We start from the raw sequence: 23,131 nt of genomic DNA, 5'->3' as shown, positions 1-23,131 counted from the left end.
CGAGAAGACTGCAAATATCACTATTAAAATGGATCGTCCAATAGGGGGCACTTGACGGCTCAGAAAGCAGGATACTCCAGTGAGGCACATTCAGATCTGAGGAGTTGTTTGTCTTGGTTCTACTCTGAAGTATACTAATTTAACTCAGTTTATTCCAAGGAATATTGTCTGATCCCCTCATGCGTTCCGCACACGTAAATCTCTCTCTCTCTCTCTCTCTCTCTCTCTCTCTCTCTCTCTCTCTCTCTCTCTCTCTCTCTCTCTCTCTCTCTCTCTCTCTCTCTCTCTCTCTCTTTTTTTGTGTGTGTGTGTGTGTGTGTGTGTGTATACATATTCCCAGTCTAGTAAACGGTAAGAAAAGTAACCACTATCATGTGACAAAACCGTGCACGTGTTGCTTCAGCATTCATGTGGACAATAATTTTGTCAGTTATAATTTTCTAAATATTGTCTTGAATTAAAAATACTGAGGAAATGTGTTTGAAGAAGAACTGAAAATTGATCCATCTGACCAATTGGAGACAACAGTCTTGCTGCTAAGCCCCTCCCATTTCAGTTTCCCGTGTTTTATCAAGCGCTTTCTACTCGTTCTATTTCTATTAAGTATAGGTAGGCAGTCAGAACATTTCAAGCAGCAAATTACTCATTGTAAACTTAATTAATCAGTGCTAAGAATAATATTTTCTACTGTTTATAAAACGTGTTTTAGACAAAAGCTGGAAGACGTTAATCTCGAGTCAATCGGTTCTGGTTGCTTAGTTTATCTTAAAAATCCTAGAGATTGTACGAGACAGAAATGCGGGTTATCTAGTGCTATTCGTGTATAACGTTACACCACATTCATTTCCATAGGAAGAGAGCTGATTCGTTGTCTTATGTAAAGTCTTATAATAACTGCTAAGCAATGGCTGGAACAGTAAGTCTAGAGCTAGACCCCATCTTTCTGAAGGGACTGGGGTACCTTCACTCCAAGAGCAAAGACTCAGCAGAGAAACTTAAGGCCCTGCTGGATGAGTCTTTAGCCAGGGGCAGTGACTCCATCTATAGGACATCACTGAAGGTGATCAAATCACAAATGTATTTTTATGTTTGGAATTTAAGTGTTAGATGTATTCATTTGTGTCTCATTTTCCATTCATTAGGAAGCCGAAGTGAGCAAAGTGTCATTACCAAAAATGACCAAACAAGACTCCAAATCCTCCTCCAGTTCATCATCATCATCATCCATCACCAGCAGCAGCAGCAGTAAATCCAGTAGCTCAGAGAAGACCAAAAAAGAGAGCGAGAAAAGATCTTTGGAAAAGGTTTTTTGCACTATTGTTTATTGTTGTAAATATGATATAACTTGAAAAGCTCAACCTAATAAAAGATCATATGATATTTAGATTAGGGTTGATCCTGGAGAAGGAGCGGAGCCACCTAAAAAACCTCGTGTGGAAAAGCAGGACTGTCATCCCGCTCCGATTGCTTTTCAAACCAAGGACATTCCCATCCCAGATTTCACAGACATTGATGAAACCAACGCTGATGACTTTGCCATGGAAATGGGTCTTGCTTGTGTGGTTTGTCGGTGAGTAATGTAGAATATCACACCGGCCTAAACTAAGGCCTGGTTACCAGAGGGTTACTGGTTCGGACCCCACAAGGATCATGATTTATCACCATTGTGACACGGATGCCCGGTTTCACAGACAAGGTTTATGCTAGTCCCAGACTAAAATGCATGTTTGAGCTGTTTTAACTGAAAGCATCTTGCACTGATAGGCTATATCTTCAAATATGTCAGTGCCATTGTTTTGTGTCAAGATGCACACCAGTAATGTTTTTTCTAAGGCAAAAAGAAAAAAAAAGAAAAGCTACTTAAGTTAATGTAAGTAAAGTCTTACTTTAACTAAGGCCTAATCCTGGCTTAATCTAAGACCTGTCTGTGAAACCGGGTCTTAAACTAGCTACTCCTGCTTAACTGAGCCTGTAAAGTAATTTTGGATAAAAGATGTTAAATGACCACTTGCTTTCTTACTATAAATAAATGCATTTCAAAATAAGTACAAAAAAATTAACTAAAACCAAACGGCAACCTGCCTGTCTCTCTTTTGAAACCAACACGGAAGTGATTTACACTGCAATTCATCGACTGGGCGCTAGAGGATGGATGCAAAAGAGAGTCAATACCATATAAATGCCCAACTTCACAGCAGAAAAAAATTTGTTTACAGCCTGGTGCAAAAAGTGGTTTTGGTCTATATAGCTAAATTTGCCCTTCATGAAAACTGTGAGGGGGTGAATTATTTTATAACTCATCCGTTTAAATAATATTAAGCCCTAAAGTTCTGCCTAATTAAGGGCATGGCCACTTCAGTGACAGGTGAATTGCCACTGCTATCACTACTAGCCGTTTGTCTGCTGTCTGTTAGCGTCACGTGTCCTCAGCTAATCCCGCCTTTTTGCCCATTTTCGTTTATCGGGGAGTGATGCACGGTGACGTGCTACCAAGATGGCCACGGCCGGGTCCGCCTACTTTGGGCTTCAAAAATGCTCTTCAGAAAAATACGGGTGACTTCACGGACACTACGTCCATATTTTTCAGTCTACGACCAAAACTGAAATAAAAAGTACAAAATTACTGAAGCTTACCCTACAATTAAAATGAAAGTTGAAAATAAAAAAATAAAAGCTAATTCAAAAAGTGTATCAATATTAAATAATATTAGTATTATTGCCTTTTCAGTATATTTGATCAACCTTTTTGGATATGTATTTGTCTCATGTTACTGTTGATGAGCCATGTACAGTCATGTGAAAAAGAAAGTACACCTTTTTAAATTATTTGGTTTTCTGTATCACAGGACATAATAAAGAAATCATCTGGTCCTTGGCAGGTCTCAAAATTAGGTAAATACAACACCAGATGAACAACAACACATGACATATTACACCGTGTCTTCGTTTATTTAACAAAAACTAGGCCATAATGTGTGACAAACTAAGTACACACTTACTGCTTCCATAGGAATTAAGAGGGTAAGTAAGTAGTAGTCCGGCGCTGCTTACAAGATGTCTTTGATTATTTGATCATCACCAAGCGTGATCACCTCTATAAAAGCAGAAGTTTTGGCAGTTTGCTGCTCTAGAGCATTCAGTGTCTTAACACAATGCCAAGGAGGAAAGACATCAGCAATGATCCAAACAATTTTAAGTCCATCATTCTACAGCGAGGAAGATTCATTATTATAAAGTCATATAGAAAATTATTACTTCAAGTTATTGCTGCTAAAGGAGGTTCTACAGGCTATTAAATCATAGACTCTGAACTTAGTTTGTCACACATGATGTCTCCATTTTGGCTTTATTTTTGTTAAATAAATAATGACATGATATAATGGCATGTGTTGTTCATCTGAGGTTGTATTTACTTAATTTTAATACCTGATGTTTTTTTGTTTTTTTATTTTTTTTTATTAAACTATGCCCTGATATGTAATACCATAGAATTCAAAAGGGTGTACTTTCTTTTTCACATGACTGTATGTGTGAAATTAATCCAGCTTTCTTTCCTCTCAGGCAAATGACAGTCACTTCTGGCAATCAACTAGTGGAGTGTCAAGAGTGTCATAATCTGTATCATCAGGAGTGTCACAAACCTCAAGTTACTGACAAGGATGTCAATGACCCACGGCTAGTGTGGTACTGTGCTCGATGCACCAGGCAAATGAAACGAATGGTGAGAATTGCATGACAATAAGACATTTGATATAATACACTGAAAAACTTTGGTGTAGACATTTTTTTCACTCAGAAATTGCTAATAAATTTCACAAAGAAACAGCAGGTTATATTGAATTAACATGACATTTTGAAGTAGTAAGACTGAAGTAGTATTTTCTTGTAAAACATGCTCCAATAATATTTGTCGAAAAATATTTTTTTACGGTATAGTAGGAACACTCAATATTATGTGTTTTTTTAATGTCTCAGGCCCAAAAGACGCAGAAGCCTCCACAGAAACCAGCTCCTGCTTTGGCAACAGCTGTACCTATGTTGAAAGATCCACTAGTGAAGAAAGCTGAACTAAAGCCTAAACCTGAAACGACTGGTTCATTCCAGGCCTTTAAGAGAACAGAGGTGAAGGTGAGTGTATTCACACAAGTAGAGATTATAGACAGGGGTCTCAGACTCAAAGTACCTGTGTCAATTGAACAGTTAAAGGGTTAGTTCACCAAAAATTTTTAAGAATTGTCATCATCTACTCACCCTCATGTCATTCCAACCCTGTAAGACTTTCATTCATCTACTTTAAATGAAATCTGAGAGCTTTCTGTCCCTCCGTTGACAGCTACGCAACTACCAATTTGTTGCTTCAAAAAGTTCATAAAGAGATCGTAAAACGAATCTGTATGAATCAAGCTGCTTAGTCCAAATCTTGATCTTAAAGAGTTTTGAACGCTTTATATGATGAACAGATTGAATTTAGACTTTTATTCTTTTTTTTTTTATAACATTCATCAGCGAACATAAATGCTCAACCTGCGTAACGCACAAGAATGAACCTCACTGGTTCTCGCACACCGAGCAAACATGCTTGAGCTTCTGTTTACATCAACTGATGTGTGAGTTGAATGTTTATATGTGAATAAAAGCCTAAAATTAATTCTGTTCATCATATAAAGCGATCGTGTCTCTTCAGAAAACTGGACTAAACTGCTCAATTCATATGGATTTGTTTTATGATCTCTTTATGCACTTTTTTTTTTTTAGCATCAAAGTAGTAGTTACCTGAACTGTCAATGGAGGGACAGAAATCACTCAGATATCATTAAAATATCATTTGTGTTTCGAAGATGAACGAAAGTTTTACAGGTTTGGAACGACATGAGGGTGAGTAAATGGTGACAGAATTTTCATTTTTGGGTGAACTATCCCTTTAAAGTCTAAGAAAAATCACAAGCTGGCTTTAATGTAACGGTCAGTAATTATCTTAATATAAAAGAGCTCAAATAAAATACTGGAAAAATCTACTGTCCGAAATGGCACACTATACACTGACTATACTTTGCACTCTACCATAATACATGAACTTTATAAGGTTATTTTGTTATCCAACATCGATAGGCCATTGATAGGTCTGACAGCCCCTCACCCTCCAGTATGTAAGGACAGTTGTGCATGGAGTAATTAAGTGTATCAGTCAGGTATTTGATGTGTATCTTTTCTTTTTGGAATTTTCAGTGTGAAAACATCCAGTTCTATAGTTATCTAGTTTTATTTATATACTGTGAGAAAGGCATGAGAGATCAGTACGCCAATGTATAATGTCCGTTATGAAGTCTCATTAAGTACTTTTCTTCTTCTGTCCAGGCGCCTGCGGCATCAGGAAACGCCTCCGGCAGTAGCTCATCTTTGCCCCAAGGCCTTACAGGATGGGCTGCCTTTACCAAGACCTCAAATGTTGGACCTTCCAGTACCAAGTTGAGCACCAGTCAGCCAGGTAGCAGTAAATCAACCCCACCTCCCTCAGGCTCTAAACCTGTGGGGCTCTCTGCACTGGCCAATGTTAAGCCAGGTCTGGCTAATAAACCTTCAGGAGGCAGCGGTGGTGGAAGTGGTAATGGGAACAATGGCTCCAGCACGGTACCTATGAAACCACCCCCTCCACTCACACTTGGCAAGCAGGTTTTGAGCCGTTCGGCCAGTGGAGATAGCTTGGGAAAAATGACTGTGACTGGATCTTTGTCTCCTGGGGCAGCACCCTCTAGCAGCCTGGGAGGCAATGGTGGGTCTGGAGGCAATGGAGGGGGCAACGGGGGCAATAGTGGTGGCAGTAGCGGCAACAACAATAACAACAGCAGTGGAACAAAAGCCTCAGCGGATGGCAAGGCGCCCACTTCCCAGGAGTCTCAGCTCAATGCTATGAAACGCCTGCAGATGGTGAAAAAGAAAGCAGCACAGAAGAAACTGAAGAAATGAGGACGAAGCCAGGCTATTATGTTAAACAGCAAGTCAAATCCGGTTTTTCAAATCATATACTTGAATGTTACTGGTCTTTCTGAAGCGGTTTGGTTTGAAGATGTACCTCATTCTTTCTAAACCATTCACGTTATTGAAAACAAGCTGCTCATTTTAACGTGTTTAATAAATAACACCTTTTTTTAAAGAAATTTAATCTTGTCATTTTTAACCCACAAAAAAACAGACAAGGTCATTTGCATGATTATAAATCATTTAATAATCACATAAGATGTATATGTATATGTATATATATATATATATATATTAATATAACTATATACAAATAGTTAAAATATATATATTTTCTTAATTATCAACATGTTGTCCATAAATTTTTTTTTATATAGTTCAAGTAAACACTGTTGGTAGCATCATGTAGTGCAAAAATATTTGTGCGGGATTGGCCTTCATTAAGCAATTAATTTATAATTCATATTTTTCTTCCTTTAAATAAAAATATTAATAGACATTAAAAAATAGCTTCAGGCATATGACATCTTTCCAAGGTAGTTTGCTGGAACGTAGCCACGTTGTCCATTAGATTCAGCGAGCCACCAGTCTTTGTTACCACCGAGGTCTGAAAACTTAAGAATACGAACATGCTGGTACTCCTGAAGCGTGAGCTCTTGTTCACAGCGCGCCTGGAATGCATAAACTGCATAGAACTGCAGAAAAAAGAGAAGTAAAATTAGTGTCTTGTTGTTATTCTCTTTATATCATTCAGCTTGACAACAACAACACAGTCTCAAAACAGGAAAGCTGAACTTTAGAGATCAGATGTCATTTTAGTTTTAAACCGCAAAAAAAAAAAAACTTTATTGCAACATAACAGTATCTGAAAATCAGTTTGTCTCATTGACAATAAATGATTTGTCCTTCTAGCCTTTCCGGGACATATGACCAGTAGATGGCGCTGTCTATCCATTCACAATATAACATTTTTAACTCGATTGACCCCATTCGCTCAAGTCGTCTATTGATCTTGAACTTTTCTGCCTCCTGAAACAATTATTTTTCTTCTAATGTTATAGCCAAGGTCATGTTGGCTAACAAAATATTAATATGATATTAAGTGATGATTAGTATCATAGCCTAACATTCTTCAACCCATCACAAGACAAATCCTCATGTATACATTATTTAGGCCGCATTTACACTGCAGGTACCGATGCCCAATTCTGATTTGTTGACTATTTCAGTTTTTTTTGTCTGTTCGTTTTTTGACGACCAGCTTACATCATCTTTTAAAAAAGACCCATATCCGATATCTGCATTTCCACTATACACTTGGCGAAACAACCAAAGGTAGACGTATTGACCAGGAAAAGCTTGGGCCGAAAAGAAAGTGAAAATGGCACGATTTGCAGTGGACGCTAGTGATAGGGACGAAACCGCCTATGCCGAGTCCGAGTCAAGACCGAGTCTTTGAAGGGTCGAGACCGAATCCGTTGGTTTTCAAATACAGTCGAGTCCGAGTCAAGACCGAGTCTTTGAGGAAGCAAGTCCGAGTCGAGACCGAGTCTTTAGGAGTCGAGACCTAGACCATAAAACATGTCAGTTTTCATATTCATGATTTAATATCACCCCAGTTAATAATCAACAGTTAGGCCTACAGACTAAGCTAGATTGGGAATTGTTTAGAGGAGCAGTCTTAACGTCTTAATATGGACTATGCTTTTACTATCATTAAAAAAATCCCTACCACATGCATCATCTTCTGCCTATTTGATGATGGCAGACTTGTTGCTCATCTTGCCGCCGCTCTGTGATCACACCAGGCAGCAACTGAAGTGAAGTCACTGACACTGACCTACTGACACTCAACGGCAGCAGAGCCATAGAGATAAATAAACGGCTCTGACGGCAGTATCTTTGCACTGCACCATAGGATGTCATTTTCAAATAATGCCCGTCAACATTGCATTTTATTATTATTGTTGTTATGTGTTGTGTGGTTTTTTTATATGAACATAAAAAAATGCGTTGGAAATTTTTTTTCCGAGGACTCGGTCTGAAATTACGAGTCCTTCTCCTCCCACTGTGGTCCGAGACCGAGTAAAGGCCGAGTCTTTGAAGGAACAAGTCCGAGACGAGTCCGAGAAAGCAGAAATCAGTCTCGAGACCGGACTCGAGTACTACATCACTAACGCAGATGAAATGATAATTCAAGCTTAAGCTTTTATTATCTTTAAAGGTCAACAAAACATTGGGTTGAGCATTTGTCCTCCATTGAAAAGAGTCATGTGATCACGGTTGGTGCCCACCTGAGTTGACGTTATGCTTTTTCAATGACGTATGACTCGCATTGAAAGGAATATCCGATCTATCCACTTACATGGCAGACGCAAATGCATGTTTCCGATGCATATCAGATTTTTTCACATTTTTTTCCTGTTTGTGGGTCATATCCGATCTGTGCCACATGGGAGGAAAACATCGCAATTGGTTCACTTGAACCATATAATGTAAATGCGGCCTTAGTGAACAATATTCTTTTTCACTTGACACACATCACAGTAAAGTAGTCGGAATGCCATTTCATGTTGTCTTTACTGCTTGACATAAAGCAAAATCCATTGAAGTCCTCCAGGTAGTATTAAAAATGTTCAATTATACTTTTTCAAAAATGTGAAACATCACTTTACACTACAGTTAATTATGGTCCTCTTTAATTTGATTGGCTTTACAGTTGGGCTGAAATTGCAAAGCACTGGGACATTTGAATGTTCCTATTACTCCACTTGTCTGTTTGTGGCATTTCACACAGGCTATCAGTGACCCATTCTGCAGGTCACTTCGTTTCGCCAGTAAATGAATGAAATCAATGACTGATTATTCAAAAAACATTGATTCATTCAGGAAGGAAACACCACTATGTTTTGCTCGGAGGCATGCAATGGTTGTTCCTGTTTGTTATAGTTTGGAACTATTTCCATTGGTGGAGCAAAAATGGACAAAGTAGCTGGAACATTGTGTCTAAAATGTTAGTTTTTCAGTTAGTTTCCTTGTTTATTGAACTATTGTTTACAAGCAATCAAAATAATAATTGTTCTGTTGTGAACATGCTGTTCTATGCTGTTGTTGCTCTGAACTCAGACTTCCCACCCACAAAGTTTGGAAACCAAAATTCAATTTCAAAACCCAAAATAAAATTTGGGTAATTTAACTCTTTATGCTGTTCAGGATGTTGTGTTCTCAGATGATACAATAAGCCAGGCAACGAGGCGCCTGTTTTTTTTAATTTTATTGCGACTATCTTAATTTTTTTGTCATGGTAAAGTGCGTTCACACAGCTGACATGTTTACATTTTGTAGCTTATCCATCTTGTGTGCTCGAAATAGACACTGACACATGAAAACGTGTCATCAGAGAAACCTGTTAACTGTCATTGTACTTTTGCCGCACTTTTTTAATTGCCTTTTTTCCATATCACATATTTTAGAAATCAATAAATTAGGTATCATCTGAAAGTGTAAACATTCAAAGTTCATCCTGTGAAAACAGTTTTGAAATGAGACATTGCGTTACCATGGAAAACGGGTACTTAAAACCTTTTAGCCTTTCAATTTGTATGATATAAACATCATCAAAACTTGGTTAGATATATGGCTTTGATTTTCTAGCAAAATTATATTGTAAAATGTATATTTTGTATAAAACAAAAGATTTAGTTTAGTACATTTTGCTTTACAGTAAACTTAAACTATTATAACTTTTTTACACTTTAATTTTTTTAAGCTGCTTTTACTTCTGCAATAATTTTGTAGGTTTGTATTTCAAAGCATTCTCTAATTACAACCATCTGAGTTCAGATATGCTTTAGATAAATATAATTTTTTTGCTGTTTCGGGTGAATATTTTCAGTTGGCAAAATTTCAGTGCATCACTAGTGCTGATATTTGGAACAACGGCACACTTGCATGTGTGAAATTGATTAAATATCCTTTAAGTCTTGTGTACCACACACACACTTTCCATGTGTCTTACATATTGGTCCTCAGAGTGGTCCGGCTCGTCCTGTGGTCCAGACTGAGGGGACATACTGTCTGAAGTGCTGTTCGGACTGAAGCTCCTCATACTACTGCTCCTGCTGCCCGAGACAAACAGACTCAGATTGTCAAAGTCATCTGGCCTTTCAGTCACCTCTCGCTGGGGGTTGTAGGCTTTCAGGAATGAGGAGTACACATAGCCTTGCGTACCTAAACACACACACACACACACACACACACAAAGACAAAGAGAAATGTCATTATCAACAGCAGGAGCCTGGTTAACCGAATAGGAGCAAAATAATGGCAGCTTTGTAAGACCACAAGAGTGAACGTCATCTCAGACAGATCAGTTTCAGACCTCAAACTAATTAAATGAGTTGTCTGAAGGATCATGGATTACACTTTTCACATTCTTTTTTTAATAATACAATTCAAATATCATAGCATAACATTATTATTGTGATATTTAAAGATTTCAAGTAAATATTTCAAGGGCTTTATTGGCTGAACTCTTTTTTTCTACTTCCAGTCACTGTTTTTTTTTTTTTTTTTATCCCCCAATGACCTGAAACTCCTTTCAATAGTTGATAACAGACATGTTGATCACCTTACATAACAAGAATGCTGGTCCTGTTGTGAAGCAACAGTCTCTGTGGAGTTAAGGCTAGTTTATAGACATGTGACGAAAGAAAATCCTTATGGGATTTCATTACTCTCGGCTGTAAGGTTATGAAGTTCAACAGCAGATAGATAGGATGCATACAAAATTTCCACCAGCCTTATTAATGCTTTAGTTAATGGTGTCTACTGTAAATATCATTGTGTTTACAAGTATAAACTCTCATGTGAATTAATAGCGTAAGCGTGAGCAAACGTTAAAAAAAACTGGTTACACTTTAAAATAAAATTCAATTTGAACATTTGCATTTAACATTTAACATGCATTAGGGTATGTTAATGATAGGTTAATGTTAAAGTAGGTTAATGTTAATTTATACATATTGTACATTGTTAATTAATATTCATTCATAATATATTTGTTAATGTTTATTTTTACAACTTGATACAATACAATGTTAAAATGTAATAATTTATGTAGAAATGAACATTAGCTTAAGACTAATGAAAACTATAAAAGTACATTTTAATTTAATGACAGCTACTGCATCAACAAATGTTAACATGTAGATCTTACAAAAATATTAGCAACACAACTGTGATAATAATAAGAAATGTTTTCTGCAGCCACAATAGATGTGTTGTAGACAGTGTACATCTTGACTTATCAATATTTAAAACTTCCCTCTTATATGCTATGCATTATTATAAATCTTTTTTTTTTTTTCTGAAAATAAATGAAAGTGTATTTGAACACAAGTAAACAAACTTACTCCCAGTGTGTACCAGCCAGCGGCTGCTGCTGCCCATTGGGTCTTTGTCTTCCAGCAGGGCCACTAGCTCCCCCTCCAGCAGGCTGATGTCTTTTTCCTGACAGGCATTGCAATTGCGCTTGAGCTGATAGAGCCGATCCACTGCATACTCTTCCAGGAGCCAGGCTCTGTGCTCCTCAGTCTGTCTGAAGATCTCTGGGGCCTGAAGAGAAATTTACACTCAACTGAGACCTTAATAGCAATATGGGTTTACCCAAATAAATTTATCATTTGTAATCATACCATTTTCTTGTCCCGTTTCTCAAAGCTCACTTTGCGCTCCATCAGCTTTTGGGAATTTTCTTTGAAGAATCCAAGGTTGTTCAGCTCCTCCATGATAGAATTTTGGACTTCACTAAAGTTCGACAAGGGAACCTGGATAGAATGACCAATGCAATGATTAAAATGCATATACTATAGATCAGTGATTCTTAACCAGGGGACATCAAGAAACTTCCACGGGTGCCCTAATAAGTCAAATAAATGTATATTAACATCATCTTAATTAAAATGCTAAAAACACAAACTAACAATCTAAATAACACCAACTTTTTATTATTATTATCAAAACAGAAGTCCCAGAGGTACATATCAGACTAGATATGTGAGCCTTTGAATATTTTCTTGTACAAACTTGGATTTAAAAAAGTTGAGAACCATCGTTGTAGATGAAACAACCACTGTAATGGTTAAAATGTTATATTACACTTTTGAATATGCTTTATATTTATCTCCATTATTACTGTTTTACAGAAAGTAACTGTAACAAATTATCATGTATCCTCCTGAACTTGAATTTTCAAATGTCATGTTCTGTGGGAAGCTATACTTGTATGCGTAAAGATCCTTTATGTTTAGAATATAACAGGCTAATAGTTTTGGATAACACAAAGGTTGTAGGTTTGAATCCAACCATGGACCACATAAGTAACCTGATATGTTGTAAAATCACCATTATGCCTTTGAACAAGACACTTAAAACTGGGGTTTCCAAAATGAAAAAGGACTCTGTCACTTTCTCTACATTTCAAAATAATTTTGGGATTTGTTTTAAAATCATTAGTTCTGCCTGCTTTAACTCACCGGTAGCTGGTGGACAGGCGGTTGGGCTGCATCCATCAGCTTTCTAATTAATTTCACTATACAAATCAAGCAGTTGGTGAGGATGGTCCTGACAGCTCGGTTGAAGCATTGCAGCTCATCCAGCAGCTGGGCATTGAGGGCCTCGTAATCTCGTTTGGCCAGGCCCTGTTCCTCTTTGGAGGATCGGGAATCCAACTGGCTGCAGTAGTCCAACAGTTTATCGTAGCGCTTCTGTATCAGCTTCTGTGGTGATGCAAACATTCCCAGCAGGCTGGAGAGAGGAGCCAGAACTAGATGCTCCATATGATCTTTCTGAGGAACACAAACCATACACATTTTTAAGCTGCTATTTGCAGCAGATGCAGACATTTAATAGGTTTACAGCCCTTACAGACTAAATGCTTTGATTGAAAAGGAAGCATAATGACACAATTGTGTGTATGAAATGTGAAAAATGAAGGGAATACTATAGTGAATCTCACTTAGCCAAAATATTAGAGTGCCGCAGTCTGTATGATGGCTTTGAGCTCATATTGTGCATTATTGTACTTCCTGTTGCTTATATGTAATTTTAAAGAGAAACTTAGCTCACTTAAAATTTTAAAATGACCATCCATGACTGTTTGAGAATGTTTCACAGTGCAGTTGCTGACAAGAACTGAGGGGAAATTTTACTCCATAGTTTATGCAAATACATCTTTTTGTGTGTGTGTGTGTGTGTGTGTGTGTGTGTGTGTGTGTGTGTGTGTGTGTGTGTGTGTGTGTGTGAGGGGAAACACTTACAAATTGTTTGTATGGGTCATTGCCATTCCTCTTTTGCTGAAAGCCATTGGTGTCTATTTTGTCTGGATCCTTCATTATAGTTTCTAGGTCCTGTGCATTTTGAACAGCAATGGATATCATCTCCTACAGTAAAGAGAAATATAAAAACAGGACATAGTACTGATCAACATTTATATAATTCAATTAATTCAGGACCCAGATCTACATATATAAAATCGAAATAAATAAATAAATATATAAATATAATATATTTAGAACACATTATTTAAAAGTTTGAGTGCTTTCGATTTCCAAATTTACAGTAGAATGGGGCTAGGCCTTTTGGATGTTTTTTTTTCTTCTTTTTTTCTAAATAAACCCTCAGTAACCAGCACTATCTCAGCACTTTCCTATGCTGCAAAAATTGTCCTGAACCACGCAGCCATTTTAAGATTGATTTTGAGGGCTGATTTATATAGAATGAATTTAGTATGTATGAGACTTTATCACATAGGTTACATATAGGCTACTTTATTTTCTTATTTTTTTGTCAAGGTGATTAAATTAACTTTTTTTTAGAAACTGTTAAATAAATGCAAGGATAGTATGTGAGGTACAAAGTACCCCCTATAAAAGACCTGCTAAAGCAGAAATGAAAACACCACCCAAAACATTGTTAGTTTTTCAAAGGAGGAAGATGGACAATACCTAGTGCAGCAGATTTTTTCTATAAATGAAATTAATCATATTTGCGAAGGATGTGTTAACACTGACTGCTCTAATCACAATGGAAATTAATTTGTGAAATATTGCTGTACTAACAGTGAGGTTGGAAATGTGCATTGCACTGTTCTACAGCAAAATAAAACAACAATACTTGAAATGTTATAAAGAGATGTTTAAGGCAAGACACCACAGGTGAATAAGCTAAAAAAGAAAAAAACTAATAGATATCACTCATATTTCCCCAGGTGATTAATCAAAGTAGCTACATTAAGACAGTTCTGTCATGACAACTCTCTGAGAGACTGACATGGTAATGGTAGTGGATATGGCAATTTTAATGTATTTAGTCTTGGCGGAATAGATCTGCTATGCTATGACTTGCTACTGCCAATACATTGTCTTACATGCTACACAGACATTGCTGTGAGCATGTAAGACAAGCTGCTCCTGCACATGTAACATACATGAAATAACCCCACGTAGCAGATCTAGACAGGTGGAGCTGGGGAAGGTGGAGAGTTTCTGAACACTGCAGACTGCTAACAGCAACACTGGTATTTGTTTGCATGTTGAGTTATGTAGATGACGATGTGATCTCTACCAAATGAGTTTTAAGGACTTATCAGCCTGCACAACCTAGAGTTTCATGCCAAAACTTGGTATTATTACATTGTTAAAATGTTGTGTTGTTTAAACAAGCAAATTATGCATTATCTAACTAAATATGCACTAGTTTGCATACATTTCCAGAAGACTTAATTTGAACATTGGATGAAGCCAGGGTCAAAATTCTGGTTTCATTTTGTTGGCATAATAGAGTTAAAGGTTTTTACAGAGGTTTTGAATATAAATTTGTATCTCTCCATAAATTAGAAAACAGCCAGATTTTATAATTTTTTGCATGTTTTAGGAATAATAATAGTTCTAAATAATCTATAATAAAATGTTCTAAAAATATTCCTAAAAACTTGTATATGAACAAACCCCATCTGTTAAAACTATAGAATAAATATATGAATACAACTTTTTTGATGTATGTAAGATAATTTTGGTGTATGTAGGGCTACTGAAGAGGGGATTTCTGGCTCAGTGCATGAGAACAAAAATAACTAATTAAAAAAAGCCTTTAAATATATTTTTAAAATCTACAGATGCAAATAAATAATTTGTAATAAAATAAACGCTTAAATCTGTATTTGGATGTTTTCTTTCCACTAGTCTGTTATGGAAGCAAAATAGCCCAAAAATCTCCAAATGTACAAATGTATGGAAATACTATTGCCTAAAGTGTCTTTCCTTAATTGCATCTATTTTTGTATAACTAAAAATATGTCACATGTTTCTTCATACCTGAGTATAGAGCAAGTAACAGCTGATGTTTTTCACTAGCTGTCTCACAGCTTTCTCAAGGCAACGGAAAAGTTTTTCCTCCTTGTCAAACGCTTCATCTCTCACCTGTGGAGAAGAGAAAAGCTGCCTTTACAGAGGCCTGAGTAAAAACATGGTTATTTTTGCCTCGTTTGGTTAAAGTACCTGTGGCTCAACGCCAGTGAGCATCTTAAAATAGCTTGTCAGGCGGTCAGATTTCTTCCTGATAGAATGAATGTTGAACTTGTTGAGTTTAACCCTCAGTGAGGTTTCATCGTCACTCCTCTTGTACTTCAGCACTGAAACAACAAAAGTGTCATATTTGCAAACTTTAATACTTACAAAGCAAACACAACAAAAATCTTTTATACGTGAGTTTTATAGACATGCATGGTTGCTTTAACCCAAAATACTTTCTGAACCACGTTTGCACTATTGGAAAACTTGCAACCTAAAACCGTGTAGGCCTATTTGATATAGTTATTATAAGATCATGTGTATGTCTCACCTATGTCTTTCCTCCTCTTAAACTCATTAATGTTGACGTTAATGATCTTCACAGTGGTCAGAGCTTCCTGTAAGGGCCTGTTGTCAGGGTGGTCCATGGGTGTGGCATTCCACAGTTCAGCCAACAGCAGCGGGTATTTCATGACACGCTGCACTGGTTTAATGATCAGAGAGCCCATGTCAAGCAAATTGGGCTTCCCTCTAAAACATAACATTGAATGAAGAACAACTATTCAGATTTGGTGAACTCCACTTTGTTCACTATGTACAATCTGTATAAATGACTTTTATGATGTTTCTGTAGCTCAACTGAGCATGAGGTGCAACAACAAAGTCACAGTTTTGATTAATGCTTATAAGTTGCATTGAGAACTAAGCTGTCTATTAACATGTCTATAAAGTAACATTCATGTTTATAATGATAAAATGTCAGAATTTTCACTACTGTATATTATTTATCACAGAGTTTAAATCAAAAATTGCATACTCACTCCAGGTCATATATTTTCCTGTGAGAGAAGAGACAATAAATCATTATTGTACACATTAGAGCCAAAGGGCTTATATCTAAGAGATACATGCAGTTAACATCTTTACTTGAGTGTTGATATACATCTTCTAAAATGCTGCTGAATGTCCTCCTGTGCTTCATAAGACTTGAGTGAAGCATTAGCCTCGTCGTGATGATAGCAGTAAATTTTGTATACCTCCTCCATGACAGCTTTGGCATGGATAAAAACTTCTCCTAAAAAATAAAAAAATAAAAAATCAGTCAATAAATTATATGATCAATAAGTTATGGCAACATATGTTTTTACATTGCTTTAACTCATCAAAATAAGTTAAGCAATTTTCAACTTTTTTTCAACAAGTCTGTTTAATGTAATTTAAGTTGAAATGACTTAAACAGCCAATTTGATTGTATTTACATTTTTGAGGCAGCAACTTTTTTTAATGTTTAGAAATCTATAAAAGTGTTTTTTATTTGTTGTATATTAACATTATTTTTATTGGGTTTATTAAGTTCATTAATCTTTAGTTTAATAATAACCACTAAATGAATCCTAATTTGTAATGTCAGTTGTTATGTAACATACCATTAATTATAGCCAACGTTTTTGTTTTTATTTTAATGCTTGTAAGTCGAATGTTTCTATTTCAAATGTATTTCAAAATTACCTATGAGTTGTGTTTCAGGGTCAGGGTCAGCTATGGCATCTTGTAGCCTTTGGAGCAGATCGGCAGAGACAACACACACAGACTCAATGTTGGTGAACAGTCGATCCACATCCACCACCTATAACAAACCCATCAGACCCCAAAATCATGCATCAAACAAAATGTTAATATAGAAATAGCAAGTTTAGTAGATGCTTATCTATGCACTACACATAGGAATCTTTTTTTGCAGTAATTAGTGATAACATAAAACCTTTATATACCTCTGATGACATTACAAATCTAAAGGTGTTCTAAATCTGCAGTTACAAGATTGTAAAGGCCCAGCCGATTTGTACTTTAGGTTGCTCTTGATCATGTTTAAAAAAGACAGAATTTTCATATTTGAGAGAATACATCTCTATGGGACTGTGAACATGCCTGGGCTGCTCTGAGAGGAAGCAGAACCTCGCTTATGCAGAGCTCCAAGTCCTTCTGATAATCTCCCTCTGTCCTAACCAGCTCCTCAATGACCTTTGACCTTTTTATCATCTTCCTGTGGCGGATTTCTTCTGGATCCATGGCTGGGGATGTGGCTAAAGAGATATCATGTGGGGACATTTTCTCTGATGCAAGGACAAAGAAAAAGAAAAAGAGATGAATTATGCAGTTCAGATTGTACATACATTATAAAAAAATTTAAAAATCCCGTTAATCGTAAATGTAAATGTAAATTGGTAAAAAACACATCTGTGTTTGCCAGAAATTCACAGTAAAAAAATAAATAAAAAAAATACTAAGATGTAAACAATTCTGACTTTATTTCTCACAATTGTGAGTATATATCTCACAATTCTGAGTTTGTATCTCACAATTCTGACTTGTTTGTGTGCAACTGAGTTTATATCTCACAATTCTGACTTAATAACACGCAATTGCGAGTTATGTCAGAATTGCGAGATATAAGAGTTTATATCTCGTAATTCTGACTAATATCTGAATTGCGAGATTTAAACTTGCAGTTGCGTGTTATAAAGACAGAATTGCGAGTTTATATCATGCAATTGCGAGAAAATTATGGGTATATTATATGATGGGTATTATGGGCTAAAAAAAATTCTCTGTAATAAAAACTGACCTGAAAACTGACCTAGAGTGTTATTTTATAAGAGTAATTTCATTATTTTTTAAATAATTACATGCAATTAAGCAGTGCAATTCTTATATTGAGTTATTAATCATCAAAATAGAATACATTAGCTTACTAAATAAAACTAAATATTAGGTATTGCTGCAAGCAATATGAAAGTTAAACAAAGCAAGTATGTAGGCTACTCATGGGAAGTGAGATGATTCTTTGTTTCCTGGTCACCTACATTTGACACTTCCTCCTTACAGAAAGAGACAGAGAGGCTACAGGCAAAGGTGGGGCCAGGTGTCACATTACTTTTTGGCACAGTGATGCAATGCTGAAAAGGCCTTTTATTTCTTTTAGTGCCTGCACATCTCAATCATACAGATTTGGTGTTTAAAATGACTAATAATTAGACCACATTTTAATATTTTTAGATGTAAATAATGAAATTACTACAATAATGTGAGGAATTCCCCTTGCATTAAACATGTCTAAATGATCCAATCTTAAATTTCACGCTTATGAATTATAAATCAGCTTTAATTATAGGAAACAAAACTGTGACTTATTATGTGTGAAAAAATAAGCAGTGGGCAGATATGATTCGAGGAACAAGTCTTAGACAAAGAGTTTGGTTATGACAATAGAGGAGTTGTGTTTCACTCATTTCACTCACACAGAATCATATAACTATGCCCTAAAAAATCACCAGAACATGTATGTCTTGATGCAGAATAAATTAAAACATGACAGCAATCTTAAGCTAATACAGTGAATTCAAGATTCCTCATAGGAAATGTTTAATCAGTACTACATTATTCTCTTGTGAACCTGCATTTTGACTGGCTGAGCAATTTAGACTGGCAAAAGGTCCTCATGAAAAGAAAACACAAAGACTTTTCACTGAAGGCCGACTAATGGAAACCTGTGCCACGCTGAACAGATCACATTTCTGCAGGAAAACATTACCTGACTGAACTCAAGCTTGGAGATGTGCTTTGAGCTCACTGTGAGTGTTGATTTAGCTCCAGTGTCTTTGTATAGCATCAATAATTATCTGCCTATTTCGTTTTAATTATTTGAAAGCCTCAAGCAAGACTCCCATCCTACCTTCTCCGCTTGGTTTGATTCAGTAACACAAAGTAAACATACAGGATCCAAACATACCTCTTGTACACACGCACACACAAGTGGAACCTGCCCTGCAAGTGCCCATTAAGAGCTTGTATCTCATATGATCAAGTGTTTGCTTTGGACATTTTCTTTTTTCTTTTGGGAAAGACATGAAAATATCATATTTCAAACACATTTATACAGTCATACTGATGTGCTAAAACAACATTCTTGTTTTAGTAAATCCATTGTTTCATTATGAAGCATGATAAGTGATCCAGAACACTCAGTTTTATGAGCATTTCCTGTTCAGGGATCAACATTTCCTCAATGATGTCATCATATTTGACTTTAATTGTGCCATATGACATACAGCTGGCTGTCAATGGCATACTTTGCAATATAAATATACTATATGGCTAAACATGTGTGAACTGAAGTGTCTCAAATTTTAAAAATAAAATTATAAAATGGACTACCTCACTTTGTTGGAACTATATGAAGGTATATTAATAACTGAAATAACTTAATTTAACAACTAATTTCTAGAACTGAAAGGTTTTAAAAATGATAAGTCTCATTGCTAATGCTTTACACATACAATAAGAAACTAAAACTGCTGACTAGTTGCAAGCGTTTCAGTCATGTACTGTTTCTTAAGTGAAATTCAGAATGATTTGTTTGCTTTTTACAGATGAATTGTGAAGTCTCAGAATTCTCCTTGACATGATTTGAATGTATGACAACACATTTTGTTTATATAAGGGCTATTGAATGAAAACTAAGAAGCTTGTATGACAAGACTGTCCTCATAGCTGTGAGATGTCCTCAATGTCATGACTTGGCAGCCCTGAAAGGCCTCATTCCCTGCTCAGTGGAGGCTGTTAAACTAGTTTTTCTGTCAGCTGATGTCATTCTCAAGTTAAGATTATGATGACATTCACATATCATCACAACCAGACTGTGACATGACATTCACAAGAAAATGAATGAATGAATTACTTCATATTAATTATAATATATTCTACTCATCAAGTTAAATACTCTAATAATGCAAAAAGAGTGCAATGCGGAATAAACCAAATAAAAATCAGTAGATAGCAACTTCCTGATAAAGTAAACAGCGTAGGCACTGTGGCTGAGCTTGTTTACGACTGTTCACCAACCATGTTCAGCACTGTGGCCGAGGTTCAGTTTGCATATGTGACATCAGTCCAGTGGGAATAGCTCTCTCTCTGTAATGTAACAACGCAACAGGTGCTAAGCATCAGCACACATATGCCCCCCTTTTTTTTTTTTTTACTTCACTCTGCACAAAGATCTAATGGAATTTGAGATGGGAGGCTTTAAAAGAGTATAATCGGTATAAAATCAAGTCTGTGCTAACCTGCTGCTCTGCAGGATGTCTAAAACGTGTTGATGTGAGCCTAACAACGGTCTTTCTAAGGTTATCAAGGCTTTACTATAATCTAATGTTTAACCACTATAAAGTCACAACTTCATTCAAATAGCTGAAAAGAATTCTATCCAGTTTGTGAGGAAAAATTACCTTTAAGTTTAGCACTATACTCTGTCTTGTCAGAATAGCTCCTTCTCACCAAGGTTGCGATGCTGATGTCACCTTTGGAAGCGTCATCTTCCACAATAGTATCTGTCTTCCTCCTTTCCAGGTATCTTACGAAAAGTCTGTTTCTCCTTTTAATTCCTTTGTCCTTCTCTTTTCTCTCCACCTTTTCAGTCTCTCTGTCATTCCCACTGGCCTGGTTGGGATCCATGTTGACCCCTTTCTGCTCCCTCTTGCTTGGCTGTCTGGAGTAGAGGTGGTAAAAGAGAGGGAGAGTCTGGGAAGAGGAACAGGTGCAGTGTTGCTTCTATTGCTGTGTACACTAACTCCATGCAGGTAAACCCTCCCCCTCTTCTGTTTCCGCCATACCTGTCTCACGAGAGCTGTAGCCACACCTCCTTCACTTCTCTCTTTACAAAAAAGACAATCATGAAGCTAGAGATTCTGGTCTTTTCAGAGTCTGGTCTCCCTTAAGGCAAAGATAGATGGCATAAAATGTTTCACACAGTGTAATATCTTCCTGAGTGACTTGAATTTGCATACCTGTTGGACATGTGGAATATGATAAATGAGAGCAACAGACCACCAGCCAGCCAAGACACAAGCAATAGGTATCTATGTGAGACGCTTTACAATAGACTTCTGGAAATATTGTTTCGGATGAGTGCAGATAGAGTTAATATTAAACAAGAAGGAGGGTCTGATGACTTAACTTTGAAGGCCATGACAAAGGTCGACATATCAAACAGGCCTGTAAAGTTTTCGATTTGTGTCAACATTTACAAAGCATTACGTCAATGCTGGTGTATATATAAACATGAAGACCAAATGCGTAAACCCTGTGAAATGTCATGTGACAGAATATAGGGGCTTTTAACTAAGACTTTTGTTTTATTCAGATTAATATTTTAATAGATCAGATATTAGATTTAAACCAGATTATGCTCTCAAAACTCAAATGTACCTTAAATCAGAGATGGTTGTCAAGCCATTTTCACTCTGACTAACATGCATGACTACATTCAGGGTCAGCTGTGCATTTGTCTAAAACTATATTCAAAAGTTTCCCATAAACAGGTATGTGAATTTACCCTTCATTCAGGTGACATGGTTAATCTGGAACTATGAGCTGCATAACAATGTGTTTCTGGTGTAGATAAAGAATGAGTGAGTGGATGCATTTTTCTGCCCACTACAGAGAGTTTCTTCTGCATACAACAGTTGTGTTGGTAGACTACTGGTATGGATGAAAGAAAAATCCTTTAATCTTCAGAAAAATAGGTGGGCATGATGGCAGGGACTTTTCTACCATATACATAATGAGGAAAGCATTTACTGTACATGCAAACAGGACGACAGGTATGTTCCTTTTCTATTTGGGAGAGAACAAATTTGCGACTGAGGCAGACTGAACCTGACTCACCAAATGGTTTGAAATTAGAATGTAGTCAATCCTTGCTTAAAAATGTAATTATAAAAATCGTGTGATACTTCCTCCATAACCTGCAGTCATGGCTTGTGTAAAAGCAAACAAAATGCTAGGAAATATATATAAACATCAGGTTGAAAACCCTTGAAAACATTATAGAAGTGGCAGTCCTTTCTGTTAGGATCTCACAGTCTCCACAAATAAAAGAAAGATATAAGAATTTGCACTCTCCAAAAATTAGGGCACTACCCTTAAATTGACAACTTTGAATCTTATTTATCCTTAAAGGTTCATATAGTAGTAATTGTACATATTGACATATTAGTTTATACCTTTAAGGGGCAATTCTGTCACCATACTCACTCTTTATAGTTGCATAAAGCCAAATCTGCTTTTTTTTTTTTTAATTAAAAATAATATTTTAGGTATTTGAACCTGAGTCCTGAGAGTAGACAAGTTAAGGCAGCATAGTTTAATAATGTTTTTATCAGAGGTTAATTAAACTGCCTGTCATTTGTGGTAACTGAACTCCCCTGTTAATTTGTTTGATTTGATTTGTTTGAACTTCCTTGTATTAGTAAAGATTGTATGCATTGTGTGCCATACACTGTTTCCGGCCTCCTTCTCCTTCCTTTTTTGCTGGTATGCACTTTCATGTTTTTTGTGTGACTTTCCTGTCAATATAACTCACTCACCATGTGCCTTCATTTCATTATAATGAACGACTGCCCAGTTTTACTGGAACAGATCAGTCAAGGGTCGATCTTCTCAAAATTTTTGCTATAGCTGAACTTGAAAAAACTATATACAGACCCAACACATGTTTAAAGTTGTATGACTGTGATTAACAAATTCAT

General features: G+C 36.3%; 2 protein-coding genes across 4 annotated transcripts; one reads left to right on the top strand and one right to left on the bottom strand.

The window, feature by feature from the left end:
• Nucleotides 1-351: 351 nt before the first annotated feature.
• On the top strand, nucleotides 352-6,151 carry LOC309495803 (integrator complex subunit 12-like). The gene is made up of 6 exons (XM_082165671.1): nucleotides 352-1,060; nucleotides 1,143-1,304; nucleotides 1,386-1,570; nucleotides 3,562-3,721; nucleotides 3,976-4,128; nucleotides 5,356-6,151. The coding sequence occupies exons 1-6, from the start codon at nucleotides 905-907 to the stop codon at nucleotides 5,962-5,964; spliced, it is 1,425 nt and encodes a 474-aa protein (XP_082021797.1). The 5' UTR covers nucleotides 352-904; the 3' UTR covers nucleotides 5,965-6,151.
• A 48-nt stretch (nucleotides 6,152-6,199) lies between these two features.
• On the bottom strand, nucleotides 6,200-21,463 carry arhgef38 (Rho guanine nucleotide exchange factor (GEF) 38). Of its 3 annotated transcripts, none has more exons than XM_082165651.1 (15): nucleotides 21,215-21,463; nucleotides 20,831-21,122; nucleotides 17,475-17,659; nucleotides 17,055-17,172; nucleotides 16,473-16,620; nucleotides 16,367-16,384; nucleotides 15,877-16,076; nucleotides 15,534-15,667; nucleotides 15,351-15,455; nucleotides 13,296-13,418; nucleotides 12,513-12,824; nucleotides 11,673-11,804; nucleotides 11,391-11,592; nucleotides 9,995-10,206; nucleotides 6,200-6,671 (listed from the first exon to the last, which is right to left on the bottom strand). In XM_082165651.1, exons 2-15 carry the CDS (start codon nucleotides 21,054-21,056, stop codon nucleotides 6,489-6,491), a joined length of 2,298 nt encoding a protein of 765 aa, XP_082021777.1. In that variant the 5' UTR covers nucleotides 21,057-21,122; nucleotides 21,215-21,463; the 3' UTR covers nucleotides 6,200-6,488. The 3 variants fall into 3 exon arrangements, with proteins under 3 accessions (XP_082021777.1, XP_082021778.1, XP_082021776.1); XM_082165652.1 differs by having other exon boundaries at nucleotides 20,831-21,090; XM_082165650.1 differs by lacking the exon at nucleotides 21,215-21,463 and having other exon boundaries at nucleotides 20,831-21,187.
• Nucleotides 21,464-23,131: the final 1,668 nt, after the last annotated feature.

The sequence above is a fragment of the Leuciscus leuciscus genome, assembly GCF_965113295.1.
Source record: "Leuciscus leuciscus genome assembly, chromosome: 3".
Taxonomy (NCBI): domain Eukaryota; kingdom Metazoa; phylum Chordata; class Actinopteri; order Cypriniformes; family Leuciscidae; genus Leuciscus; species Leuciscus leuciscus.
This window is presented reverse-complemented; position numbering and strand designations above follow the sequence as displayed.

What these genes read in the sequence shown, in the direction of transcription:
- LOC309495803 (XM_082165671.1), top strand. Translation starts at nt 905, where the DNA reads ATGGCTGGAACAGTAAGTCTAGAGCTAGACCCCATCTTTCTGAAGGGA. An exon ending in TCTATAGGACATCACTGAAG is followed by an intron (nt 1,061 to 1,142) that starts GTGATCAAATCA and finishes TCCATTCATTAG; the next exon opens with GAAGCCGAAGTGAGCAAAGT. An exon ending in TTAAGAGAACAGAGGTGAAG is followed by an intron (nt 4,129 to 5,355) that starts GTGAGTGTATTC and finishes TCTTCTGTCCAG; the next exon opens with GCGCCTGCGGCATCAGGAAA.
- arhgef38 (XM_082165651.1), bottom strand. Translation starts at nt 21,056, where the DNA reads ATGGATCCCAACCAGGCCAGTGGGAATGACAGAGAGACTGAAAAGGTG. An exon ending in CGCCTGTCCACCAGCTACCG is followed by an intron (nt 11,805 to 12,512) that starts GTGAGTTAAAGC and finishes CATTCTATCCAG; the next exon opens with GTTCCCTTGTCGAACTTTAG. An exon ending in ACCACTCTGAGGACCAATAT is followed by an intron (nt 6,672 to 9,994) that starts GTAAGACACATG and finishes TTTTTTCTGCAG; the next exon opens with TTCTATGCAGTTTATGCATT.